At 51.3% G+C, this 26444-nt stretch overlaps 3 protein-coding genes across 4 annotated transcripts; 1 reads left to right on the top strand and 2 right to left on the bottom strand.

Annotated features, from left to right (window-relative positions):
* The first annotated feature begins 3771 nt into the window (after nt 1-3771).
* On the top strand, nt 3772-24151 carry SUSD3 (sushi domain containing 3). Of its 2 annotated transcripts, none has more exons than XM_060013531.1 (5): nt 3772-3878; nt 17235-17294; nt 18986-19133; nt 19796-19948; nt 23510-24151. In XM_060013531.1, the coding sequence occupies exons 1-5, from the start codon at nt 3791-3793 to the stop codon at nt 23703-23705; spliced, it is 645 nt and encodes a 214-aa protein (XP_059869514.1). In that variant the 5' UTR covers nt 3772-3790; the 3' UTR covers nt 23706-24151. The 2 variants fall into 2 exon arrangements, with proteins under 2 accessions (XP_059869514.1, XP_059869513.1); XM_060013530.1 differs by having other exon boundaries at nt 17235-17423.
* LOC138414098 (corepressor interacting with RBPJ 1-like) lies at nt 10423-10956 on the bottom strand (the record flags this gene model as incomplete). The annotated part of the gene is made up of 1 exon (XM_069540726.1): nt 10423-10956. A coding segment is annotated over one exon (504 nt), but the record flags the coding sequence as incomplete, so codon positions are not given.
* LOC132426737 (corepressor interacting with RBPJ 1-like) lies at nt 11196-12041 on the bottom strand. The gene is given in 2 exon segments (XM_060013529.1): nt 11196-11507; nt 11509-12041. Coding segments are annotated over 2 exon segments (753 nt in total). The 5' UTR covers nt 12015-12041; the 3' UTR covers nt 11196-11260.
* Nucleotides 24152-26444: the final 2293 nt, after the last annotated feature.

Below are 26444 nucleotides of genomic sequence, written 5' to 3'. Positions count from 1 at the left end.
CAAAAAGCATTTTACATTTCTAAAGTGATTATCCAATGTGAGGGAAACACACCAATGACCAACGCCTCCCCCCCCACCCCGCCACCATGGCCTGTGGATGCTGTGTCAGGACAATTAAGTTGAGGAAGGCTCTCTGGGACAGGCTAAGCCTTGAGGGAAGAGGAGACCCCCAAGCCAGATCTTCATCATCCCCTCAAAGTCCCTGGTAGCATGTGTGTAAGCCCATTTTATAGAGCAGAACACCAAGACCTAGAGCTTCCAGACCCCTCCCCCTTCACGAACCTCCCTGGTTCCTTCCTGCCAGTTCATTTATTCAACAAATGTTTGTTTGTGCTCCCAGATACCAACGCAGATGGGGAAGAGGTAATGGGGTAGGGGCTGGACCCCCAAATGCAGAGAGGCCAAGGCTTCGGTCAGTTCCTCAAGTGTCTCTGCTAGTGCTTCTTGCCTCTTCGCCATTGCCTCCACCAGGGAGCCCTATGTCCTGTCTGCTTCACAGGCCTGAGGTCATGCAGCATGGAATGGCTTTGTCCAGGAAGGGCATTAGGGAGGGCTCCCTTGAGTAGGTGGCCAAGGCCTGAGGGCCAGGAGACACCAGCCTGGCATAGCACAGGCACTGCTCCCAGTCTGGGCCAGGACTTGGAGAGCTGCGGGGCAGATAGGGATGGCAGCAAGTCCAAACACTGGCAGGGCCTGTGTAACTCAGCTTTCAGGAGATGCTCCATCCTTGACCATGTCACAGTCTCCCTCACCTTGGGAGGGTGGCAGGATCTTTTCTATCCCTCAGATGAGAATACTAACGCTCAGGCACGGGATGCTTGTCAGAACCACGATCCCTGACATGGATGGGGGGCGAGGTGGCGGCCCAAGCGGTCTGAGTCTGTGGTAGACTAGTGCCTTCGCCTCCCCGGCCTCAGTTTCCCTCCCTACCCATGGTAGGTGTTGCTGGTGCTCTCCAGGAGCACGCTGTTCCAAGAAGTCCCAGAAAAGGTAGATGGGGTGGTCCAGATCAAGGTTCATAACGACTGAGGTTCCACCTCCAGAACCAAACCCAGTGCCTACCACTGCTTCTGAAGATGTCTTTGACACAAGTGGGTGTTCTGAGGTAGAACGAGGTGTAGAGTTTCCTGTAGCGTGTGACAGAAGTCTCAGGCCACCACCAGTTCCCTAACGGTACAAACGGAGGCCAGCGCCCCATGCTTGAATACCCAGAACGTGTAACCATGCCACAGATGGCCAAGAAAACATGTTGTCTCGTTCTTGTTATGTTATAGGCTGTTATGGGCTGAAATTTGCCCTCCCCAAAATTCAAGTGATTAAGTCCTAACCCCCAGTACCTCAGAACATGACCTTATTTTGAAATAGGGTCTTTATAGAGGCAATCAAGTTAAAGTGAGGTCATTAGGGTGGCCCTATTCCAATAGGACTGGCGTTCCTATAAAAAGGGGAAATTTGGACACAGAGACAGATATGCACAAAGGGACAAAACAGCTGTATGAAAATTGCCAAGAAACTATCAGAAGCTGGGGAGAGGCATGGAGAAGACCCTTTCTAGTGCCTTCAGGGGGAGCATAGCCCTGCTAGCACCTTGATCTCAGACTTCTGACCTCCAGAACCCTGAGATTACACATTTTTGTAGTCCTAAAGTACCAGTCTGTGGTACCTCGTTACAGCAGCCCCAGGATGCATACACATACCAGGCCTGGGCCAGCGTGTGGTGTTGTAGGCAGCCCGCAGGCAGCTTCCACCAGCTCTATCCTGTAGTTTCAAGGGCGACACCAGACCTCCCCTCCCAGCCCTGCTCATGCACCTATACAGGCAGCTGTCCTGGGTACAGTGGTGTGCACAAAAGACCAGAGCCAATGAGAAGGTCACAAGACCCCAGAGGTAGGCACGGGGCCATGTGGTAGGGAATTCTGGGGTCCCATGTCCCTGAGTGTGGTCTGAAGGGGGCAGATCACAGTGGGCCCTGTGGATTCACCCGGCTTCCTGATGTGGCAGATGGGACATACATGCTTGGTTCACATCAAGGGAAATGAAGAAAGTCATTATGTGTGACCCACAAGTCTGAAGTGGGAATTAGATATTATGGGTTGAAACAACTCTGACCCAGGAAAGGGCAGGGCCCTTATGTATCGCACTGAACATCAGCTTCTACCAGGCTACGAAAGCAAAGGTGGGGAGGGGCTGGCCTGCTGGAACCCTGCTCTATTGTCCCACAAGACACCTACCTCTTCGCTGCCACCTGCCAGGCACTCCAGAGCCAGGCCTGTCCAGCTGGGCCACCTCACAGACTTGCAGGGGTGAGCACACTGGACTTCTGGCTATACCTCAAGCTTCCAAAGAATTAAGATCTCAAGGCCTTGCATCAGTTGTTCTCTCTGTCACTAACCGCCTAATGGTGGACCCCTGGATTTATCTTGGTATTCACTCCTAGTCTAATGTTTGATCCCTGGGTCTATCTTGGTTTGTACTGCTAGTCTAATAGTGGATCCTTGTGTCTAGGTTGGTCTCCACTATTTAGCCCATTGTTGGATCCCTGGATCTATCTTGGTCTCTACTACCTAGTCCAATGGAGGGTCCCAGGGTCTACCTTGGTCTCCATTCCTAGTCGAATGATGCATTCCTGGATCTATCTTAGCCTGCCTGCACTCCTAATCTAATGGTGGATCCCTGTGTCTATATCGGTCTCCACTACTTAGTAATGGAGGATCCCTGGGTCTACCTATGCTAATGGTGCACCCCTGGATCTATCATGGTCTCCACTACCTAGTCTAATGGAGGATCCCTGTATCTATCTTGGTCTGTACTCAAATGTTGGATCCATGTGTCTCTCTTGTTCTCCACTACCTATTCTGAGGATGGATCCCTGGATTTATCTTGGTCTGCACTCCTAGTCTAATGATGGAGCCATATGTCTATCTTGGTCACCACTACCTAGTCTAATGGTGGATAAACTCAGTGATCCACCATTAATCTAGAAGTGCAGACCAAGACAGACCCAGGGAGTCTCCATTATACTAGGTAGTGGAGATCAAGATAGATCCAGGGATCCACCATTAGAATAGATAGTGTAGACCAAGATAGACATAAGGATCCATTATTAGACTAGGATTGCAAACGAAGATAGACCCAGGAATCCTCCACTTACGTTCCCTCAGCTCTACCGGGCTGGTCATCTGATCAGGAGCTGCCCTGAGATGCCCTGGCCGGGGAGTGGGGGGGAGGGGGGGCGTCTATTGAGTCTGTTGTCTGAGAGCTCCCTCAGTGGTTGCCTGGGCCTGGGCGGGGTGCTGCGCCTGAGCTGGGTGGGGTCCTAGGAAGAGGAAGGGGCGGGCCGCAGCTCTGAGCCTAGCCAGGGGCCCCTTCAGAGGGAGCTGGGTAGGAGGAGCAAGGAGAGGGCAGGCCCTCCGGGTGTGTAAGGCCAGGGCCAGACCCTGGAGGTCTGAATCCTGACCCCCACGACTCGGAGGTCCCTCACTAGGACCTACAATATCGACACCCACCACAGAGGGCCTAACCCACAGTGACGCAGATGGGGTTCACATGTGCTACTCACCGAGAACACCTGGTCTGTGGGGGGCCCTGGTGGTCGGAGGCGCAGGGGCAGAGGTTAACACCTACGCAAAGCCCTGGAGCGAGACTTCCCGCTCTGCTGGCTTCGCCCCTCGGGGATTTGGGTTCCTGCGGGGTCGGCCCCGCCCTCAACCCTGGATGGGCGTGACCGGGCGGCCCCGCCCCCGCTGGCCCCTGTGCGGCAGGCTGGCCGAACGCCGCGGAGCGCGCAGGGATGCGGGAGGAGGCTACGACCCTCAGCCGCAGGGCGAGGCCTGGGGGGCGCATGGGGGACGCCACGCCCGCCCCGGGGAACTGCACAGGTGAGGGCCGAGGCCGCAGACCTCGAGCGGGGCTCTGCGCCCATTTCTCAGACGGGGAAGCTGAGGCGCGGGGGGCACAGCCCTGCGCGGGGGCGGTGGGTGCGGCACTGCCGCGGTGAGGCGCACAGTCGGAGGACAAACCTCCCCGACGCTCTCCGTCCGCCCAGCAGGCGCCCCAGCGGAGCCGAAGCCCAGCGGCAAGCGGCCAGAAACCAGGCGGCGGCGTCCAGCTGCCCGCCAACCCAGGTGCGCGCCTTTTCCCAGTGGGGGCCGCCTCAGTGCGGGGGATGTCGGTGTGACGGACGTGGGGAAATCGAAACTGGCCTCACCTAGGGAGGTGTTCTGGATCCTCAGCTAGCTCCCCAGCCCCACTTCACAGGCGGGGAAACTGAACCTGGGAGAGGGGAGTGACTGCTCAAGGTCCCGCTGCAGCCGAGCCTGTGGTGAGGCTCCGGGGTCTCCGGAAGGAGGGGTGGGCTGGCTGTTATCTTCAATGTTTGATTTCGAGATTGTTTTGTAGGGGGTTCACCTTCCTGCCTTGCTCGGATAGGGGGATTGCAGCTGAAGCCCCGGATTCGAATGTCGGCCTTGCTCCATGAATGCGTCTAAAATCTAACCCTTTTAGAAACAAAGATAAAGCCGGACCTTGAGCCGCAGATGTTCCTGGAGACTCACTTTAGGGCACACTGTCTGCTCCCCTTTAAACCTCAGGGTCTTTGCACACCTGTGCCCCAGGCCAGGCGCTGAATTGCACAAGTGGAAGCTGGGCCTGAAAGAGCAGGCTGGCACAGGTCACACACACACACACACACACACACACCCGGGATGCAGCCAGTCATGCTTAAAACAGTGACACCTGCCACCTTGGGGGGAATGCTGGCTTCCTCTCAGATGGGGAAACAGGCCCAGGGAAGTAAGTCACAAAGCAGAGGCATGTGGCTTGGTGGTGTGGAAGCTAAGACCTGATACTGCCCCTGGTGTGGTGGGGTCGGTTTATTTTCTTTGACTCCCTCGGGCAGCCTGATGCCCAATCCTGAATTTGGTGTTTTGCCCCGTGTGTGAAGAGGACAATGTGTGTGCAAGTTGTGCAGCACTGCCTGGGGAGGTGAGTGTCCCCTGTGAGGTGGAGGGACTTGCCCAAGGTCAGCCAAGGACAGGGAAGGGGAGGCCCTGACTACATACAAAAGGCTGTTTGCAGAGGACTCTCCTGGGGGAAAGAGGGTCTCAGAATCCAGTTCCTGCCCTCTGGCCTGCCAAGCCTGGCCCCAGCCCTACTTCTGACCGGCTGCTGTTCAGCCTCCTCCCAGATGTGAGCCCTGTGGGTCCCAGCCTGTGAGTCCTTCCCAGGAACTTAGGGTTGGACCCCCCCACACACAATGACCTGCGGTGTGTCTCTTTATCTCTGTGCCTCAGTTTCTCCATGTGCTAAGTGGTGGGCCCTGTATACCTGCCCCAGGCTTGTGGACAGGCCAGGGGGAGCCAGGGAGGGCCCAGTGCACCCACCCTTGCATGGTTCTGCTCCAAGGTAATGCTGACTCATCCACTCCTCTGCCCCATGGCCCCAGTCTCTTGGGCTCTGAAATGTGCACCCACCTCTCCTTGTGGGGCAGTGAAGTGATGGGTGTGGGGGTCTTTAGAGACAGTTTGGCACTGTGTAAAACACAGCAATGGGGTGGGTGTTTTTCCTGCAGTCTGTAAAATGGGCACATTATTCTGCTTTTCCTAGAGGAGGTATGAGAGTCCAGTCAGACACAGAGTCCTAGGATTCTCCCCTCATCTCCCGTGCACGATGACCGGGGAGAGGCAGGTGGGGGAAGGCCGGCTCAGAGCAAGGCCTTAAATTTTTATGGCCTTGCTCTGAATGGCTGACTGGGAGGCCACCCTCCCACTGCCCTTAGGCCCCTGGCCTGTCCCTGGCCCTGTTCCCAGGGCAGCTCCAGCACTCCCTGATGGAGGAGATTGTCCAGGAACACGGCCCTGCCAGAGGAAGACCAGTGGCCAGAGGTGACCCTCCCCCATGCCCCTGAAAGGGGGCAGCAGGAGGACTGCTGGGTGGGTGAGGACGTGCTCTGTGGACAGCCTCTTCGCTTCACTCCTGCCGCCCAGCCACTGGGCCAGCCCTGGGCCCATTTCATGGAGGAGACCAAAGCCCAGAGGGTGTAGGTGGGAATCTAAATGTGGCTTATGTGCCCCTAAGGCCCAGCTCTGGCCTCCCACCATGGTACAGGCAGAGCTGCTGGATGAACGAGGCTCCTTGGAGCCTCGATGTTCTCCCCTGAGAGATTTGGGGGGAATGGGGAAGTGCGCTCTTCCTGGTTTGGTTTGGAATTTACCTGGTTATGTTCTGGAGGAGAATATATATTCTGGGTGTGTGAGCTGACCTGCTGTCAGGGAAGTGCCTGGGAGACCCGGGTCTCCCAAGGGCCAGGCTTGCAGTAGCTCTGAACCCTGCACCTGCCTCAGGACACACGACCTGGGCATGGGCCTTCTGCATGTGGCTGTCCCCACTGCTGCGGTCTTGGGGGGTCCCACTCTCCATAGAGTACCTCTGTACACGTCACTCTTTAGTTTCTCTTTGAGAAATTCCTCCTGCGGTTTCCTCTTTCCACTTGGGGAAACTGAGACTCAGAACTGAGACTCAGAAGCGACTTTCTAGTCCCACAGGGACCCAGGCTGGTCCAGTGGCCTGCTTCCCCCCATCTCCCCACTGTACCTATTGTCCACAGTCACAGCCAGCATAAAAGGTAACTTATTTACCTGGTCTCAGCGGGTGAGGTCAGGGTTTGGGGGCCATGTTGGCTCCAGAAAGGAGGATGGGAGGGATGGTCCTGTGGTCCAAGGTTCCAGATAAAAGATTAACAAGCAAGGATTGTTCTCACCCACACTGGCCAGGCAGGCTGGGGGAGGCATGGGCTGGGAGGACAGGCTGTCTAGGTCAGGCCATGCACCCCCTGTGTGTTAGAGGTGGGAGAGAGCATTGCCTGGGGCTGGGGAGTGAGCTGGGAGTGTTGGGCGAACACTGATGGGCAGGTCTGCCTCTCTACTGTCCAGTGAGCCTATAGGGTTTGCTTTTGTTTTGTATCTTGCTTGCATCAAATCCATTCCCTTTGTTTTTTCTGTTGTTTTTCCTCTCCTCTGAGATTTATTTGTACATAGTAAAAAAGATAGTATCATGCAGGGTGCAGAGAAAAAAAATGCACCAGAGGTTGAGGGGTGCAGGGGTCCAGCCAAAGGAAGGCTGGGGAAGTGTAGCATCCAGTGTCTGAGGCGGGCCGCAAGTGGACGGGGCCAGGCAACAGGGCTGGAAGGAAAGGATAGCTGGGGTGGTCCCCTTTGGGGACCAGTCCTAGGAAGGGTATACAGGGGTAACTGGGTGTCTGTGAGGGTTTTCAGCAGGGTATGGAGGGGGTAGGATTTGCCTCTTAGACACCAAGTGTGGGGAGGGACTGTTGGGGGCCCAGCTAGGGGGTGCAGGGGTCTCCAGGCTGTGGAGGGTGCAGTGAGGAGTGTGAGCAGAGGCTGAGTTTGCAGTGGTTAGGGGATGTGGTCTCTGGAGCCAGCTGGTGGTTTCATGGAATACCCTTAGAAGATGGGTAGACTGAAGCCCTTGTAGTCCCTTGATGCTGTGCCACCTTCCTGCCCCATCTGGGCTACGTGTCACAAGTCCTGTAGAAAGGTCTGGTGGGGGCCCTGCCAGTGTACACCTGGGGCCTTCAAAAGTCTGTGGGCCTCAGTTTCCTCATCTGGAAAATGGGCCCAGCCCAAAGTGTTTGCTGGCCTTCCAGGCCCAGAGAAGGGATGCAGGCCATCCTGTTGGAGTCTGGCGGGTGGCGGGTAGGGGTGGCAGGTGCAGGTATCCTGGGTGCTGTGGACTTGGGGTGGGGGGTAGGATGAGGTATTGAGCCTCCTCCTAGGCGGCGTTCCTGAGCTCCCAGGCACAGGCTTAAGGTCTCCACCAGGTGGTCCCACTGCTGTCACCCCGGGGGGCAGGTCACCCTATTTTGCAGGCTGGGAAGATGAGTCTGAGCAAGGCAAGGACCAGGTCCAGGAACTGAGGCTAGAGGTGGTGGAGCAGAGTCAGACTTGGTGGAGAGGGGCTGGGTGGGGTTTGGGTTCCTAGCAGACCAGGCCCACTTGGCTTCTCTGCCTTCTCTCTGAGCCTGGTTGGGCTCTTGGATTACTGGGGGTTGAGCTCCTTGCCTCCCAGGTAGGGGAAAGGTCACTGCAAGGAGGGGGCCATGGGCAAGGCTCATCCTCCCTCTACCCTTCCTTACCAGAGTTATTTCCTCTGACCTTTCATTTTCATTTTTAAAAGAAGAACCGTTCAAACAATACACTTATGCTAGGAGCAGGGGCTCCCTGCCTCTGATGGGCGTGAGACCCCTGTATTGGCTGGCTGGAAACGCAGAGTACGAGGCCTGGGGAGAGAGGCCATGACTGCATTTAAAGCCCTCCATTCCGAGTCCATGGCCTGTCCCCGGCCATGCAGAGTGCATAGTTAATGGGGCAGCGGCATTTTCGTTGGGCCTGTGCTTCAAATTTTCTTGTACCTTTCCCTTAAGTCTTCAGTTTGATGCACACCATGCAGGCATCTGCAGGTCAGTCTTGTTTCCTTTCTGTGGTGTCACCTCTCACCCTCCCACCTTGATGAGGCTCCAGGAGACAGAACAGGCTCTGGGCCTCTTGGGGTGAGGGGTTAGTTCTGTCTTTTAAGACGTGTGACCCCCTTGGGTGGTGAAATAGCCTGCAGTGCTGTGTCACGATGGGCACCCTTAACCATAGCGGAACCCAGCAGCAGCACAGGATGTGGCTGTTGACAGGCGAGCCCTTTCCCTACGACAGTGGTGGTTTCCTGGCTGGAGCCGGAGCTGCACATCATCTCAGTCAGCCCCTGTCCTGCCCTCTGCAGCATTTACAGGTGGGTCAGAGGACCAGACTGGTGACCAGGTTACCCAGCTGGTTAAGTGTGGTTTACACCCAGACATGTTTGGCTGCAGAACCAGCCTGCTGCCTCTGTTTCTGGAGCTTTTTCTCCTGTCTGTGACTCTCCATGCCAGGGCCATTAGGTAATGCAGGGTCTAGGCTGTGCTCTGGTTAGGGAGCTGGACAGCCACCCCTCATGGCTTGGCAGGCCAGCTGGGGCATATCAGGCAGTCAGCAGTGACGCTTGAGGCGTTCTCCCCACACTTAAAATTTTTTCAAACATACCACAGAGTTGAAAGAATTTATAACCACACACCCCCCAGCTCTAGCCTAGCCATAACTTTTCAGTAGGCCTGCTTCATCATATCTCTTGCCATCTCTTCGTCCCTCCCTCAAGGCATCTTACTTTTTTGATAAAGTCCTAGTTGCATCTTTAAAAGATGAATACAAGTTTATCCCTTCCTCCTTTCATTCGCCAGGCACTGGTGCAGGTGCTGGGCAGACAAGTGTCCACAAAGCTCTCACCCTTGCTGATCCCCCCACAGGGGCCTCCCTTCTCTGAGGGCCATATGGGGCCCGGGAGAAAGAAGATGCTTAGCCATGGAAGAATGGAGAAGTAGCAGCTCTAAATTGGGGACTGGGAAGTGTTGGTTGCCCGGTGACCCTGGGGAAGGGGCCACGTGGCTGGCCCGTGGCTGCCCTGCTGTGTCTACCCAGTTCCAAAACCCCAGTCCGCTTCCCTGGCTAGAAGAACAGCACATGTCCAAGTCCACGGATCCTGAAAAAGAAAAGAGGTTCTTCCTGGGGGAGTGTTGATCACAGCTTTCAACTGTTAGTTTGTTCATTCATTCATTCATGCATGCATTCATTCATTCCTGCTTTGGCACCTATGGAGACAAAGCGTGGTGATTAATTAAGGGCCTATACTCTGGAATCAAAGTTGGCATCCCTCTGTACTACTGAGTACTAGGGGACCCAAGACCAGTGAGGGTAATCAGGAAATGTCCGATTGGAGGCTCAGGGTGGGTGCGGTGTCCTCCTTGCCCTGTCTCCCTGGGGCTCCCAGCTCAGGCTCCCCACCCCTTCCTGCCTGCAAGCACCTGCCTGTCCTCTGCTACAGGGCAGGACAGCCTCTCAGGTCCTCCCTGCTGTGCCCTCTGCCCCAGGGGTTATGCACCCCTTTCCCCACACCCTCACCAACCTGGTGGCCTGGTCTTTGTGATCTTGACCAAGCTAAGAAGCCAAAAGTAATAACTTAGGTTTCAAATCTGCATTGCTTTAATTGAAATAAATATTTCCCCTGAATTTTTTTTTTTTTTTTTTACTGTCTGTCATTCTTTTAATGATGTTTCAGAACAAAGAAAATGTCACGCAGTTACGTGGGGTTTTTGTTTTAGTATAGGGCACAAGAAACATTAATGAACAGAAAATATTTTTACAGCCCCAAAATAGATCACTTAAAATATTTGCCAAGTTCATTCTTATGGGATTCATGTAGTTTTGTACTTAATATAACAGTTTACAGAGATGAAAAATTAAAATAGAGCTTTTTTATTAGAAAGACAATAGTACATAATTTAGCCCTTGCTAAAGGTATTCAAGAAGAAAGTGGAGATATTTTTATTTCCAGGTAATTGTCACATACAAGTCTCTATTCTCTACTTCTCCATTCTCTTTGCATCACTCTAGTGCGCCTGTCTCCTGACAATGCTCTGTGCATTTTCCCTCCTCTGTGTCTATCTGTGCCATGGCTTCTGGTGTCATTTCTTCTGTCCCACTCTTCACTGGGACTTCGCCGTGGCCGTCTTCTTATTTCTCTTGGCTTGTAACCACCATGACTTCTGCTTCGGCTTCTCCTACTCCTCTCATCCCTGCTCTGGCTCCTGCTGCCTCTCTCATTTCTTCCAGATCCTCTCTCCTCTGGACTCTGGTTATGGCTTCTGGGCTTTCTGTCAGAATCAGAATGCCTCCATTTGCTCTTCTCCCCAGAACTCTCTTGTTTTAAAAACCTAGGCTTTTCCTTGTTACTGTGACTGCTAGAACGTTCTTCATCAAGTTTTCTCTTCTTAGACTTGTCCGTCTCTCCAGAACCACTGTTGTAATTCCCTGAATGCTTGTTTTTCTTTCTTTTCTTCTTCTGTTTTTTTTTCTTTTTTTGGTGTTACGCGGGCCTCTCACTGTTGTGGCCTCTCCCGTTGCAGAGCACAGGCTCCGGACGCGCAGGCTCAGCGGCCATGGCTCACGGGCCCAGCCGCTCCGCGGCGTGTGGGATCTTCCCAGATTGAGGAATGAACCCGTGTCCCCTGCATCAGCAGGTGGGACTGTCAACCACTGTGCCAGGAGGGAAGCCCTCTGTATTTTTTTTTTTTCCTTTGTTGTCACTCTCACTGCTGCTTTCTGAAGTGCCACCAGAGGAGGAAGAGGAAGAGGAGGAGGATTTGTTTTTATGTTTTTTGTGTTTACTTCTGCTCTTCTGAAGCTTTTTCTCTTTTCTGCCTTTTCTCTTTTTCTTTTCTTTTCTTCTCAAGTCGATCCAATTTCCTGAGAAGTTTCTGTTTTTGTTTGGTTGTGAGTGACTTTAAAAATTCGACTTCTGGATCTTCTTCACCCTCACTTGCAACATATTCCTGTGATGGATCATTTGCAGTCAAGTTTCTCCCCAGTACGTTTCGTTTCAGTGCAAACCCACTGTTTCTCATCTCCGCTTAACTCCGAGGGGTGCATCGATGGTCCTGAGCCATCAGTGGGAACTGAACTTGCATTAATTCCAGAAGGACCAAACAAAGGACATTCTCGATCTGTATTGACATGACCCCATTTGTGACATTTAATGCACCTCACATTTCGAACCTGAATACCAAAGGGCTGATCTCTGATGTTCATGTCATCTTTGGCATATTTTTCTCGTGGGGCCCCTTTTTGCCATTCAAATTTGTATTCGGTCTCTCCTGTTTCTTCTTTCTCTTTGTTTTCTTTTTTAGCCCCTGGTGGAGCCTCATACATGAAATTAAGGCCATTCTTCACACGTTCATCTTCCATAAGCAATCTATTATCATATGATTCTTGTCCTTTAAGATATTGTTGCATTAATTCTTCTTGTTTCTTCTTATCATATGATGTTTTCTGTTCTGCCATCCATACTTTTTTGATGTTGGATTTGGAGGCAGGATGAAAGTCCTTCTTGCACATGAAATTGGCGAAGGATTTTCCCATTTTGGAGCCTGAGCTGGGGAAGGCAGCCGCTAGATCTCTCCCCTGAATTTTTTAACAGCTTTATTGAGGTATAATTCATGTGCCATACAATTCACACCTTTAAATTGTACATTTAAAGTGTACAATTTGATGTATAGTCACAATTTTTAGTATATTCACAGATATGTGCAACCATCACCACACTCAATTTTAGGACATTTTCATCACCCCAAAAGGAAGCCCTGCATCCCTTAGACCCTTCGAGGTCACCTCCCAACTCCCCCTCTCCCTGATCTGCTTTCTGTCTCTGGATTTGCCTATTGTAGACATTTCATATGAGTGGAATCATACAATATGTGGTTTTCTGGTAGCTGGCTTCATTCACTGAGCATAGTGTTTTGAAGGTTCATCCATGTAGCATGTCAGTTCTTCACTCCTTTTTATTTCCAGAAATATTCCATTGTATGGGTGGACCATATCTTATTTATCCATTTATCAGTTGATGGACATTTAGGTGGGTTCTACTTTTTGGCTATTATGAATATTGTTGCTGTGAACATTTGTGTACAAGTTTTCATGTAGATGTGTCTTCCTTTCCCTTGGGTATATTGCTAGGAGGGGCATTGCTGCATCATTTGGAAATACTCTGCGAAACTGTTGGAGAAACTGCAAAGCGGCTGCCCCATTTACATTCCCAGCTGCAGTGTGTGAGGGCTCCAGTTTCTCCACATTCTTGGTACACCAGTTATCATCTGTTTTGGTTTTTTTTTAATGTGTCTTTTTCATGGCGGATGTGAAAAAGTACCTCCCTGTGCATTTAATTTGCATTTCCCTGAAGCTAATGATGTTGAGCATCTTTTCATGTGCTTATTGGTGGCCATTGGTATATCTTTAGAGAAATGTCTGTTCATATCTTTTGCCCATTTATAAATTGGGTTGTCTTTTTATAATTCAGTATAATAATTTATACATTCTAAGTACAGTCCCTTATCCGATAGATGATTTGTAGATATTTTCTCCCACTCTGTAGGTTGTCTTTTCACTTTCTTGATAGTATCCTTTGAAGCACAAATTTTTTCATTTTAATGGAGTCCAGTTTATCTGTTTCTTTTGTTTTTTGTCTTTTGGTATCATTGAGAAACCATTGCCTAATCCAAGGTCAGGAAGATTTACTTCTATGTTTTCTTCTAAGGGTTTTTTTTAATAGTTTTATCTGTTATATTGAGGTCTTTGACTCATTTTAAGTTAATTTTGGTATATGATGTAAGGAGAGCTCCAACTTTCTTCTCTTGCATGTAAGTATTGTTTTCCTGGCACCAATTGTTGAAAAACTATTCTCTTCCCATTCAGTTGTCTTGGCACCCTTGTTGAAAATCAGTTGATTGTAAATATGAGTTTATTTCTGGAGTCTAAAGCCTTGCATTGGACTATATGTCTCTCTTTATGCCAGTGCCGCTGTCGTCATCACTGTAGCTTTGTGGTAGAATTTGAAATAAGGAAGTACGAGTCCTCCAACTTTGTTCTTCTTTTTCAAGATTGCTGTTTGGGCTATTCTAGGTCTTTTTGCATTTCCTTATGAACTGTAGGATCAGCTTGTAAATTTCTTCAAAGGTAGCAGCTAGGATCTGTTAGGGGTCATGTTGAATCTGTAGATGAGCAGAGGAGCGTTGCCATCTTAAACCATGTTAAGTCTTCTGACCCATGAGTACGTGATGTATTTCCATTTATTTAGGTCTTCTTTAATTTCTCTCAACAATGCTTTGTAGTTTTCAGAGTTTAAGTTTTGCACTTCTTTTGTTAAATTTATTCCTAAGTAATTTATTCTTTTTGATGCTCTTGTAAATGGAATTGTCTTATTAATTGCATTTTTAGTTTGCTCATTGCCACTGTACTGAAATAACAATGGATTTTTGTGTGTTGATCTTGTATCCTGCCAACTCGCTGCACTCATTTATTAGTTCCTGTAGATTTTTAGCAGATTCCTAGGGATTTTCTCGATACAGGATCATGTCATTTAATAGAGAAGTTTTGCTGCTTCCTTTCTGATGCGGATGCTGTTTAATTTTCTTAATTAATTGCTCTGCCCCCTGGTTTGGGGCTATTTCCATATTTTTCTTTTCTAACTTAACCATTTTTTGTGTTGTGATTTTTGTCATGTCTTACGTAAGTGCTGTTTATGTAGGAAAGATGCTCTGTTACATGTATGTTGCAAATACCCACACTCCCTTGTTCTGCTGTTAATTAGGAATCTTAAGCTCTGCGTCAGTCCTGTCTGCGGGTGCCCTCTCTATCTCTGGGTGTTGAGCAGGTCAGCCACCACTCCAGGCTTGGTTGCTCATGTTAAAATGACGATAATAACAATTTCTTCCCTGCTGTCCTCTGCAGATGATTGAGTGCTGCGTGAGGTCAGGAACTGGGGTCCTTCTTAACCAGATGTTTCTATCGGACCTGCGTTGCCGTTGTTAGTGTGACACTAATGATGGACATCTGCAGACAGGGAAGCCTGAATCCTCCCAGATGTGCAGTTTACATGGCAGCCGTGGCCCAGCACACTTCCACCCCACCACCCTTAGCGTGTCATCCAGCCTTGCTCTGCGTCAGTTTCCCCATCTGTGAGATGGAGGTGGATGGTCTTCCTCATATGGCTGAAATACAGTGAAGTATCCATGAGGTGCCCAGCGTTGTCTGTGCTGTTCGAATGTCAGCCCCCCATCTCTGCTAGGTACACAAACCACAAGGACCACCCAGGCTCACACCCCTCCCCCCAGCATTTCAGCCTGGTGAGGCACCCCCCAGGTTCTTGGTAGGGCAGAGCTGGGGGGGCTTGGCCAATCTCAGCCAAACGCTGTGCCTCAGTGTCACCGCCCACAGCGAGGGTCCAGGAGCCTTAGCCTCCAAGGGCAGAATGCAAGACTGAGGCTGAAGCCTGGCTCTGCCACTGCCCTGTTAACACCCTCACCCTAAGTGGGGTAGGGCCAATGGGGCCATGCAAGGGGTGGCTCGACCTCATTGAGCCTCAGTTTCCCCTCTGGGCAGGGCTGGCTGTGCACAGACATGTGAAGCACTATCACGGGGTGTGTGAGTGCATGTGTGTGGCCCTCCTGAGTGACAGCTGCTGCCCTTGGGCAGTTCCGGGTGTCCTCTGTCCCCACAGCCTATGTGAAATGGGGTACCATGCATTCCACAGTGCATCCCCCTCATGGGTGCTTCCAGGTGGATGTGGATTTTGGAGGACTCTCCAGCCCACTACAGATATTCTGGGTATATATTTTGAAAACAGAGCCCACACAGTTTGCTGGTGAATTGGTTGTGGATTGAGAAAAAGAGTCCAGGTAGGTTCCAAGTTTGGGGGCTAACATCAAAGTTAGAATGGGGCAGGCCAAGTGATGAGCAGGTTGGCCAGTGCAGGAGCTTGGCTGGATGTGGCAGGCCGAGTGGGCTTTTGGACATCCGTGCCTGGTGCCCAGGGGACAGTCCTAGCTGGAGGTATCCCGTGGAGGACAGGGGAAGGGTTGTCTTGGGTTGGTGTGGAATAATGGGGTCCTTAGCCTGGGCAGTGCCAGCCTCTGTCCGAATCCCCACCACTGCTCCCACCTAGGCCTCGGATGTGTGGAGGGAGTTGGACACAGATGCTGCCTCTGGTCAGTCTCCCTTTTGTCTGAGACTCACTGCTTTATACACTAGTAGTATACAGTGCTAAAAATCAGAAAGTTCCAGAAAAGCAGGAGGAAGAGCCTCTTGCACTCAGGCACCAGGAGGTGTGCTCCAGAACATCGGTAGCAGCTTCATTCCGTATTCTTGAACACCGGAAACAACTCACACACCCATCAGCAGGAACAGGGAAGCAAACAAGGGCATCCATACAACGGGACTCAGCTCCACCATAAATATGGACAGCTGCCAACACACGCAGCACGGCACCTCTCCCGTCATTGTGCTAAGCAAGGGAAGCCAGACACAAGGGACACGTGATGTATCTGTCACACGCGTGTGTTGAGACGGTAGGCCCAGAGCCTCCTTGTGTGGTTCCACATCTCTACCCTACAACATAGGAGCTGTGTGACTTCAGGAAGTGATTAAACCACCCTGTACCTCAGTTTGCTTTCCTGTCAAGTGGGGAGGTATTTTGTGGATTGATGAGTTAATGCACGTACAGCGTTTGGAACAGCGTCCAGCACAGTAAATTCTACGTGCCAGCTGTTGGCATTGTTACAATTTTATTAAAATGCTTGTGATTCCCACGTTATCCAGAGTGCCTCTGTGTCCTTATATAAGGACATCATTGTAACACTTTAGGATAGCATTGCTGGCATTCATGTCAGATGTACTTTGATTAACTGTACTGATCCCCACAGCTGGAGATGTGGGTGTAGACAAACATCCTGGTATAGAAATCCTGGCAGCAGATGCATAACTACTTCTTTGGCTAAATTCTCAGATGTATACACAGCATAAAGCTCTTAATACACTTTACCAGACTCTGTCCAGAAAGGTTTGGATCTGTGCCCCCACCAGCAAGTCTGAGGGGAGTGGCTCCCAGGCCCTTGCTAACTTCACACATGTTTTTTTTTTTTCTCCTTTTTGCCAAGTGGAGGAGTGAAAGATTAGCTCTCATTTGAATTAGTGTTTCTTCAGTTACTATGAGGGCAAGCATTTTCTCATGTCTGTTGGCTACTTGTATCTCGTGATTTACTTGTTCACACACCAGTCCATTCTGCTTTACTTGGATGTTCAGCTTTTATTGACGTGTAAGATCTCTTTATAAATTAAGGGTGTTGAACCTTTGCCCTATGTTTTCCAAATACCTTTTCCTAATTTTTTCATCTGAGTTTGTTTGTTTTTCAGTTATTAGGGAGTAACAAAAGTTTTTGTGTTTTACTTTTAATGAAACCACATCTGTTGATCTCTCTCCTTTTTTACCCCCTTGATTCTGCCTTTTGAGCTGCACTTGGGTAATAATTGTCCTTTTGCTTTTATTGTCTTTAGATGTGTGTTTCTTTTATCAACACCATGGTCTTCAGAGCATCTAGATTTCACTTAATGTAGGGATTAGCTCCACTTCTGTTCCCAAGCCACTAGTCACACGGACGCCACTTCCAATTGTCTGGGTGGCTGTGTGACCTTCTCCAGAGCATCGTGTGGTCATTGGGTCAATGATGCCTGTCCCAGGTGAGGGCTCCTGCCAAGCCCCTGCCCTCCAGGGTGAGATCCTCACTCTGTCTCTCCTCTCTTCTCTCCTAGGCATGTGTGTGCAAGTGCAGCCACCCCTGCAGGGCACCTTCCAAGTACTTCGTGGGAACGGTACTTCTGTGGGGACTGTCATCGTGTTCCACTGCCCCTCGGGCCACCAGATGGTGGGGTCTGGCCTCCTCACCTGTGTCTGGAAGGGGAGCATTGCTGAGTGGTCTTCAGAGACCCCCATGTGCAAGAGTGAGGCCCATTCCCTGTGAGCCGCACCCAGCTCAGCAGCGACCCCTGGTGGGGGGTTGCTGATTTTGTCACATGAATGGTGTGGGTGTCCACAGAGAAAGTTCCATGGGCGTCTGTGTAGGGTCCTGTTCCCAGTGCTGGTGGTCCCTTGGGGCTCCATGTCAGCAGTGTAGACTCAAATCCTAGCAGCTGCTCCAAATTCTAGCTCTGCCACTGACTCGGCCTGTCATCTCCAAGAGGTTACTTGTGCTGTCTGAGCTAGTACTTCATCTGTTAAGCAGAAAACTACGTTCTTTCAAACACACATGCAGCAAACATTAATAGGATGTTTCGTGCGCCAAGAATTCTAGAACTGGGGAATAGGATTGCTTGGCCATGGGGCCCCAGTCTGGGGGAGGAGATGGTTTTCTAGTTGTATTTGTTATACAGGATGTTAAAGGATAATACCCAGCACAGCATTTTCCAAAGTGAGGATACATATATTGTGTTAATGTGTATTGTGCATTGAAAAGGGCTCTATAGTCAATATAATTTGGAAAAGCCCGGGTTAATAGACTGCAGGACTTCTCAGAGCCTTTAAAATACTCATGTGGTGGTTGAATCTCTGAGAAGGAGAGTGTCTGTTAGGATTAGACTCCAAGAGATAGAAAACCCAAGATAATGGGGGCTATGAGAGCTTTCTCTTGCCCATGGCCCTCAGGATGGGCAGTCCTAGCCTTGTATGGTACCCCACGGTGGGGACCCAAGTCCTTCCCATGTTATGGCTCTGTTAGGCATGATCTCAACTGCATGATCCAGGCAGTTGTTACAGGATGAGTTGCAGGGCAAGGAAGGCTCTTAGAAGTTGTCCCACACTCCTCCACCCTGTTCACCACTGGCCAGAGTATGGTCATGTGACCACATGTAGCTGCAAGGGAAGCTGTGAGATGTAGTCTTCAGTCTGGACGGCCAGTGTCCAGCTAGGGCTGGGGGACTAGGGACTGGGGAGCGTGATCAGTGTCCACTACAGGGGAGAGTATGCAGTGTTGTTCAAATTAGCATCCTGGGCCTTGATTCCCAAGAACATCATTTAGAACCTGATAGAAGTAGTTCTTGGTACATAGCTAGTTCTTGGTCACACAGCTGATAATGTGCCAAAGGCCCTTTGACCCCAAACACTGGCATTTTTCTTGCTTTTGCACCTTCCTGGAAAGTGACCCGAGAAAGCACCTAGGCCCCCGTAGGTTTTTACCCACTTGAGGCATTGTGAAAATAGACTGTGTGTTGTCTGCTGTCCTCTGGTCTCAGGGGCCCAGTCTGCAGTGGGTGGGAGCCAAGGGGACTATCATCACTGAACTCGCTGTCAGAGCTTCCCCCAGTGTGCCAGCAAAAACTCCTACACACCCTCCAAAACCCTGCTCAAACACCCCCTTCCTGGGGGGCAATCTTGCCTGATAGCCCCACTCCCTACAACAATTTGCACAGACCTTCACCTCAGCTGCCAGCGCCTCCCTGCCTCCCCCATGGAACAGGGCTCCCTGAGGGCAGGCTGGGCCCAAGAGCTGGACTTGTCTCACTCGCAGCTGTGCCTCCCTATGAAACCTTCGGCTTCAAGGTGGCCGTGATCTCCTCCATCGTCAGCTGTGCCGTCATCATGCTCATGTCCATGGCCTTCCTCACCTGCTGCCTCATGAAGTGTGTGAAGAGGAGTGAGCAGCGGCGATCCAACAGGTACAGTGACCTGGCACTGCCGCAGGGCACCTGCAAGTCACTCCGAGACTCCTGGGCGTGTCAGGGAGCGGGGCTGCTGGGATCTTGGCATCTTGCTGTTCACAGAGCATTGAGGCCGTGGAGGGCACATGGCTCACTCGCTTGGTCTTCCATAAGACAGGTGACAGGTACACAGGGGATTGTCTCATTCTGCAGACTGTGCACACACGCAGTATATGCTCTGCTCTGTGTGGACATGAAGGGCTGACTACACGACGGTTAACTAGGGCCTGCAGGTGGAGTCTGGCCCACCTCTACTTTCCTTCACGGAAACCTATCCTTTTATTCTTTTTGCTATTTTTAAAATTGTGGTAAAATATTTACAATATAAAAGTTACCATTTTAACCATCTTTAAGTGCACAATTCAGGATCATTAGTTACACTCACAGTGTTGTGCCACCATCAGCTTGATTCATCTCAAGAACTTTCCACTGCCTGTCTTTGTAAGTATAGTTTTCCTGACATTTACTCATCATCCATGACTGCTCTCTCCCTACAGCAGCAGAGCTGAGTAATTGCTCAGGAACTGTATGGCCCTAAAGTACTATCGGCCTTGCAGAGGCTTGCAGGTGGTGTCCTGGACACACGTGCACCTGAATGTCCTTCCCCCATCTCTCTCCAGGGCGGCCCAGCTGTGGTTCCAGCTGAGAGACGAGGACTTAGAGACAGTACAGGCCGCCTGCCTCGGCCTCAAGGGCCTCAACAACAAACGCAGCATCAGTGGCGAGTCCAGGATCCAGCCCATCCAGGCTCACGACAACCACAGCTTCACCACGTGGGCATGGGCAGAGCAACGGGGCGGTGGGGCAGTGGTGAGGGCAGGGAGGCCCCAGCATGCTGCGAGCCCAGGCTCACCAGGGCCTCAACTCCCATCCCTAAGACAGGGGCTGATGGTCCTTCTAGTACCCGTGTCTGACCCTGCACCCTAGTGCCTAAAGTTGCCCTCCACCCTGTTTCTTTATCTTGTCACCCCTTGTCTAGAGAAGGAAGCTTCTGGACACGAGTATTACCCTTCAGCAGGACCCACGGTGCCCTGTCAGCTTGGTCTCTCCTCCCATCTCCCTCCCTGCTCCTCTGTCTCTCAGTTTCTATCTCTTCTTGTCTCTCTTTAAAAACACACACACACACTTTTTATGAACCAATACAAGGACATTTCTTACATACTTCCTTTTGACTCAAGGAGTCTAATCTTGGCTGAACACGGACTGCAGATAGAACATCTCCCAGGGTTGTTGCTAGCTTTGAGTGAGCACCCTCTGACCCCAGGATCCCAGGGCTGCCCGGTTTCTGGGCTCCTTAAATGGGGCAGGATATTTGTCTTGGGCAGCATTGCCTTTTGCAGACTCTAGGCCAGTGGTCTCCTACAGACACCGTGTTCTGGACTGTCTTGACATTCCCTCATGACTGCACTCGGGCAGCGTTTCTCATGTGGGTGCCCCATGGGCGGTGCTGGTGTGAATCACAGGTATGGGTCAGGCTGTCGCCCTGCAGGCACGAGGACTGGGCGCTCTTGACTGAGATGAGTCCGTTGTCAGGAGATGAAGAAGGGACCCTGCTAAGGGTCACTCTGCTGCCCCCATGACGTCTGACCTGTGGCCTTAGCATCCAGGGATGTTCCAGCCAGAATTGGTTTGGGCCCTGAGGTTTACAGAATAATGATTTTAATTCTGTTGCGATTCTGTTATTCCCTGTATGAGGAATGAAAATGAGTTCTGTTTTTTCCTTCCTTTCCTTCTCATTTTGTTTTGTTGTTTTTGTATCACTCTGAGCTCATAGGTAATCTTTTCTCAAACTTTATTATGGGGAAATTTCACGAATACACGAAGCAGAGAGAATAGTGTAACGGGTTTCTTGTCCCCGTCTGCTAACCTCAGGGGTCACCGTTCCCCTGCGTCATCTGGACCTATGCTTCCTATGGGCTCCAGTCCTTTCTTGGTTGGAGCCCTGTTGTGCTGCGTCCTGATCATGCCCTTTATTCTCCAAGTGCCTCCTCTCTGCACAGATGTTCTGGCCCATTTAGTGCTTTCTCTGCCCCGCCCTGGCGTCGCAGAGGCAGTCTGCTCATTTCCTCAGCCTGTCCCCACAGGAACCTCCCAGGGAACCAAGTGCTTGCCCCTGGCCTGACGCCTCACTGTGTGACAACTGCTCATGCCTCGTTTTCCTCCCTTGTACAGTGAGGATTATGGCAGGGCTCACTTCCTGGCCCTGTTGAGGTGATACAAGTCAATGGCCTTGACTGGGCCCAGAGTACAGATTCAGTGAGTGCCAGCCATTGTTGTTAATTCTGCTCTTGATCCTGGTGTGCACGTGAGGAAACTGAGGCGCTGGAGGTGGTGGCCTGTGCAGGCGTGGCGAGGGTCTGTCTGGTCCCATGTCCACACTCAATGTACTGGGCCTAGCTGACTCCTGGAGTGGCGAGGCCTGTGGGAAGGAATTGGTTTCCTACCTCCTTCCCTTGAGCTTTTGACACACATTAGGCCTAGGTCATGATGGCCATGGCAGAAATGCCGCCTTGCGCCCTTTCCACCTGCCTTGACTTGTCATTGTGTTGCCATGGTGGTCTGAGGCCCCTGGAGCTATGCTCCAGATACTTCACCTGCTGTGCTCAGGTTTGGGTAAATGCTTGTGCTTAGAGCTGTTTTTCTTTTTTGAGATGACATTTTGGGGCAATCCTAGGAACAGACTGTTTAGGCCAAGTAGTCCGAATATTTTTATTACCAAATTCTTTCTCCAGGAACCTGGCGCTAGTTGAGCCATTTTTACACCTATACTGTCACCGAGTGTTAATGATTTGTTTTCCATCGCTTACTTAGCAGGGGTGAGTTACATAGGTGGTTTTCATCAGCATTTCTTTAACATTGAGAAAGAGTGTTTTCTCCATACCTTTGCTTAGCAGTTGCATTGCTGGTTTTAGTCACTTTCACTTTGCTCTGCTGAATCTCCTGCTGATGTCTTTTCTCATAAATAGTGGAAGCTCTGTGTACATTGTGGAAGAGACCCTTACCTGTCAGTTGGCTGCAAGCACTTTCCTTTTTGTTTCAGTTGCGTTGGGGTTGTCTTGCTAGTGCACATCCTTTTCATATAGTCACGTTTCCTTGGCAGGTTTGGAATTTTCTGCATTGCCCGCTGCCCTGTGGCACCCTCTCCCCATTATAGACCTGTGACACACTGTCTTGTGTCTCAATTGGGAAACCCCAATGGAATAGGGGAAGGAATTGCTGCCTCTCAGGATGTGCCATCCTAGGCAAGGCCCAGATACCCCAGGTCTCCCACTGATTGGTGGTGAAATCGTCTTTAGTAAGGTGAGGTTTGCCCCTTGACCTTACTTTTATTTCATAAACACTTCCCAGCACTCACATTATGCCAGGCACTGTTCTTAGCTTTTCCAAATATTACCTGTTCTAACCATGGGAGTGGGCACTATTTTTATCCCATTTTAAGAAACTTGTCTAGAATCACGTAACTACTAAGCATGAAGCTAGGTTTGAACTCAGGCTCTGTGGCTCCAAAGTCCATGGACTTGCTCACTAAGCTGACTTTCCTCTCCACTAATTAATTGATTCATTCACATATTCACTGAACCAACAGATAATTTAAGTCCTACTACTGCCTAGAGCTTTTCTGAGAACTAGGTGTGGGTGGCAACATAGATCTGGGAAAGCTTCCTGGAAGAAGTGATGCCTGAGGTGAACAGATTAGGAGAGCCTATACTGGGGGGGAAGGAGAGAGACAGCATCTTAAGGGGAGGAAGCAGCCAGGCAGCCTCAGGAAGTAAAGTCCAGTGTAAACGGGAGATGGGAGCAGGGCCAGGTGGACAACGGTGGGGCCAGGGTTTTCTCAGCCTGGAGAATGGGTGGGTTTGTGGCTTGGGGGCTAGGGGAGGCCACTAGGGAACTGAAGATATGGAAGGTGGGAGATCTGGTCCCAGACTCAGAGGAGAGCCTGGCAAGTGCGAGGGTGTCCTCCAGAATGTTCCTGGGGCCCCAGTGTCCCTTCTCTGCCTAGGGCATCCTGGTGCATATAGTTTACACACACTCTGAATAAGCTCCCTTCCTCTACAAAGCCCCAGGAAGCCCCTTCCCACCCTTGGAAGGTGGGTGTGATGCTCCTTGAGTCATCCCCCTTGTATGAGTGAGGGGCCTGAGGCCCAGGGAGGGGCACCGATGGAGGGGCCTCCTTGGGTGCAAGGCAAGAGGAAACGGGGGCCCTCATCTAGGGGCAGCAATCTATCCCAGGCCTGCTGAAGATCAGGGCCAGGGTACCCTGCATGGTGGCAGAGTTGGGGTTAAATGGGGCCCCCGCTCTGCCCCCAGGCTCACACCTCCTCTTCCTGCAGAGACCTTGGCGAGGGGACCAGAGAGCTGGCCAGCATGGCCCGAGGCATTGACAAGGACCCCTGGACCCCCAGTGGTCCCACCAGCTCACCACGTGCCCAGGTGATGGTGCATACAGCGAACCCAGGGCAGATGCTGCCTGCCTCCAGGCCAACCGTGGGAATGCTCAGACAGCCTGCAGCCTATGTCCCGGGGTGACTAAGGTGGAGGCCAGAGCCCACAGTGGGAGGGCCAGGCTGACCCCACCAGCCGGCCACTGCATCTCAACATGTGTCCAGCTCAAGACTGGTCAGTGAAATCAGCTTCCGGGTTTAGGGATTCCCTCAGGGCACTGAGCTGGGGACCCTATTTGGGGGGTGTCTGTCCCAGCGGAGCCCAGCTGTAGTGGTTTTTATAGATAGGCTTCCTTGAAACCACTGCTGAGGTTCGCAGAACCAGCTGCAGCCTCCCTCTAGTCAGGTTCCTTTGAAGAGACCGGGGGACATTTTAAGCACGTCTAGTTTTGCATAGCAGAGTGGGAAGGTGGCAGCAGGTTTCTCAACAATTACAGCTGGCTGCTTTGTATCTATAAGCAGGGACCCAGCTGGGGTGCTGCATCTATTATCTGTAAAGTTGTGGTAAGGGGTATGAAATAAACAATACTTTGAAAAACAGCAAGGGTAAAAATCACTGTCTCAATTTTCAGTCCCTGCATAATGAAAACCTCAAGTGTAGTAGCATAAAACTATAGTTCCTTCTTATTACAGCTCGGGGTTCCAGGTTTGCCAGGCTCTACTGGGCAGTGCTCACTGGGGCTTCTCCCATGTGGTTGTGGGCAGCTGGTGGCACACACTGGGTCATATCCAAGGCTGGCTGGGTTGCTGCCAGATGTCAGCCGAGACCTCATGGGGTGGTGGCCGCCTCAAGTGGCCTGGACCTCCTCACATCATGGCATTCCACAGTGAGAGTCCCGAGTGCAAATCTTACCTGTCAGGGCCTCAGAAGTCACCCTGGGTCACTACTGCTGCATTCCATTGAACGAGGGGAGGCAGCTGGACTCCACTTCTCTCCTGGGCCAGTTGAAATCTGACTTCCAGCCTTCTGAGATTTGGGGTGTGATCTCTGGCCATTGAGAAACCTCACTGATGTTTGCCCTCTGAACTTTCCTGCTTCCTGGAGGCCCTGCAGCCACGTTGGAGCCATGAGGGGTGGAGCCTGACAAAGAAGAGCTGGTGGTCCTCGGGAGCCTGTGCTACCCTGAAGCCACGTTTGTCATGGTTTCCATCACTAACAAATACATCTTGATACAGGCCACACAGGACAGTCCATCTGTCCTCTGATTCACTTGGGAAGCCCCCAGCAGGGGGCGCTTGGGTGGTTTCACATTTTCAGCTGCCACACTGGTACCAACATCCTTTCTGTTCTGGGATACTTTTCCATCAGGTGGGTTCCAGAGTGGAACTGTGAGGCCAGAGGGAGTGTGTGGTGCTCCGGTCGGTGGTGGGGAGGTCACGTGTGCGGACACTGGGTGGGTAAGCTCAGACCCAGCCCTCAACCAGACAATGCAGCATTCACGCTGTGGGGGTCCCTGGTAGACTCAGGCCCTCTCCAGCTTTTCTGGGAGTGGCAAGCAGTGGCCCTCAACTATATGCCTCCAAGGGGCCTGTGGGCTCAACTTTATGGGGCCAGGCAGGGGTGGAAGGTTCACCCCGATCCTGCAGGGTGTGATCTTGATGCGTGTGGATGCTGTCAGAAACCGCTAGGCTCCTTACGGGGCTTCAGCAACACTGGGCAAGATTCTGGGTTCCTGTCATAAGTGCTAACTCCACCAGGCCCTCTCCATGCCCTTATCAGAATGAGGTGATGGGAGGCTTGCCATGAGGGTTTGGGGGTGCCTTCAACAGGAGGTGTGTGTTTTGTCCCAGGTACCTAACCTTGGGCTACTGGAGCAGAGGACAGGAGGATTGGGGTGAAGTGGTGCAAAGGGGATGGCCCCATCCTGCTCCAACTCCCAATAGCTGAGAGTTACAGGGATAGGTGTCCAGATGGCCACAAGGTGCTACAGGGGCAGGAAGGAAGGGACATGGTGCCCAGCTGGAAAGGGTGCAGGCTGGACATCAAAGCCATTGCTCAGGAGAGCTGTGGGGCATGAGGCCTCTGTGGTGCAGCATGCTGGGCCCTGACCCCATCTATACCATGGCCAGGAGTCTCAGCTGGACTGGGAGACATGCCTGCCAAGGAGCAGGAAGAGAGCTACGTTCTCTCACAGGCATTTCAGAGCAGAGGGACTTCACTCAGCACCAGAGGAGAAGGGGGAGGGGGAGCCAGCCCCAAATCTCCCCTAAAACCAATTCTAGCTTGTACTAGGAAGAGAGAGGAGTGAACACCTTTTCTTGCTGTTTCTCAAAATGCCAAGCTTACCCACACCGATGGGCCTTAGCACCTGCTGTGCCCCCTCCCTTGCAGGCCACATGACTCACTCCCACACTTGCCTTCTTAGCTCAAGAAACATTAACCACTGTTGTTATATCATTCAGGATAGGCGAGACTGTGCTGCCGAAACAAACAACTTCTGTTTCAGTCAGCTCAGGCAGCTGTAACAAATAGCACAGGCTGGGCAATGTAAACAATAGAGATTTATATCACAGTTCTGGAGGCTGGAAGTCCTAGATCAAAGTGCTGGCTGATTTGTTTTCTGGTGAGGGCTGTCTTACTGGCTTGCAGATGGCCACCTTCTTGCTATGTCCTCACATGGTCTTGGAGCATGTACAGAGAGAGGGAGAGGGAAAGAGTGCTCTCTGGTGTCTCTTCTTAGGAGGACACTAATCCTATGGGATCAGAACCCCACCCTTAGGACCTCATTTTACTCTAACTACCTCCTTAAATGCCCATCTCCGAATATAGCCAACACTGGAAGTTAGGGCTTCCAGTCCATAGCAACCCCCTAAGTCTCAGGGG

Source organism: Delphinus delphis, chromosome 6, assembly GCF_949987515.2.
Source record: "Delphinus delphis chromosome 6, mDelDel1.2, whole genome shotgun sequence".
NCBI lineage: Eukaryota > Metazoa > Chordata > Mammalia > Artiodactyla > Delphinidae > Delphinus > Delphinus delphis.
Note: the sequence above shows the minus strand (reverse complement) of the source record. Positions and strands in the feature narration are given on the sequence as shown.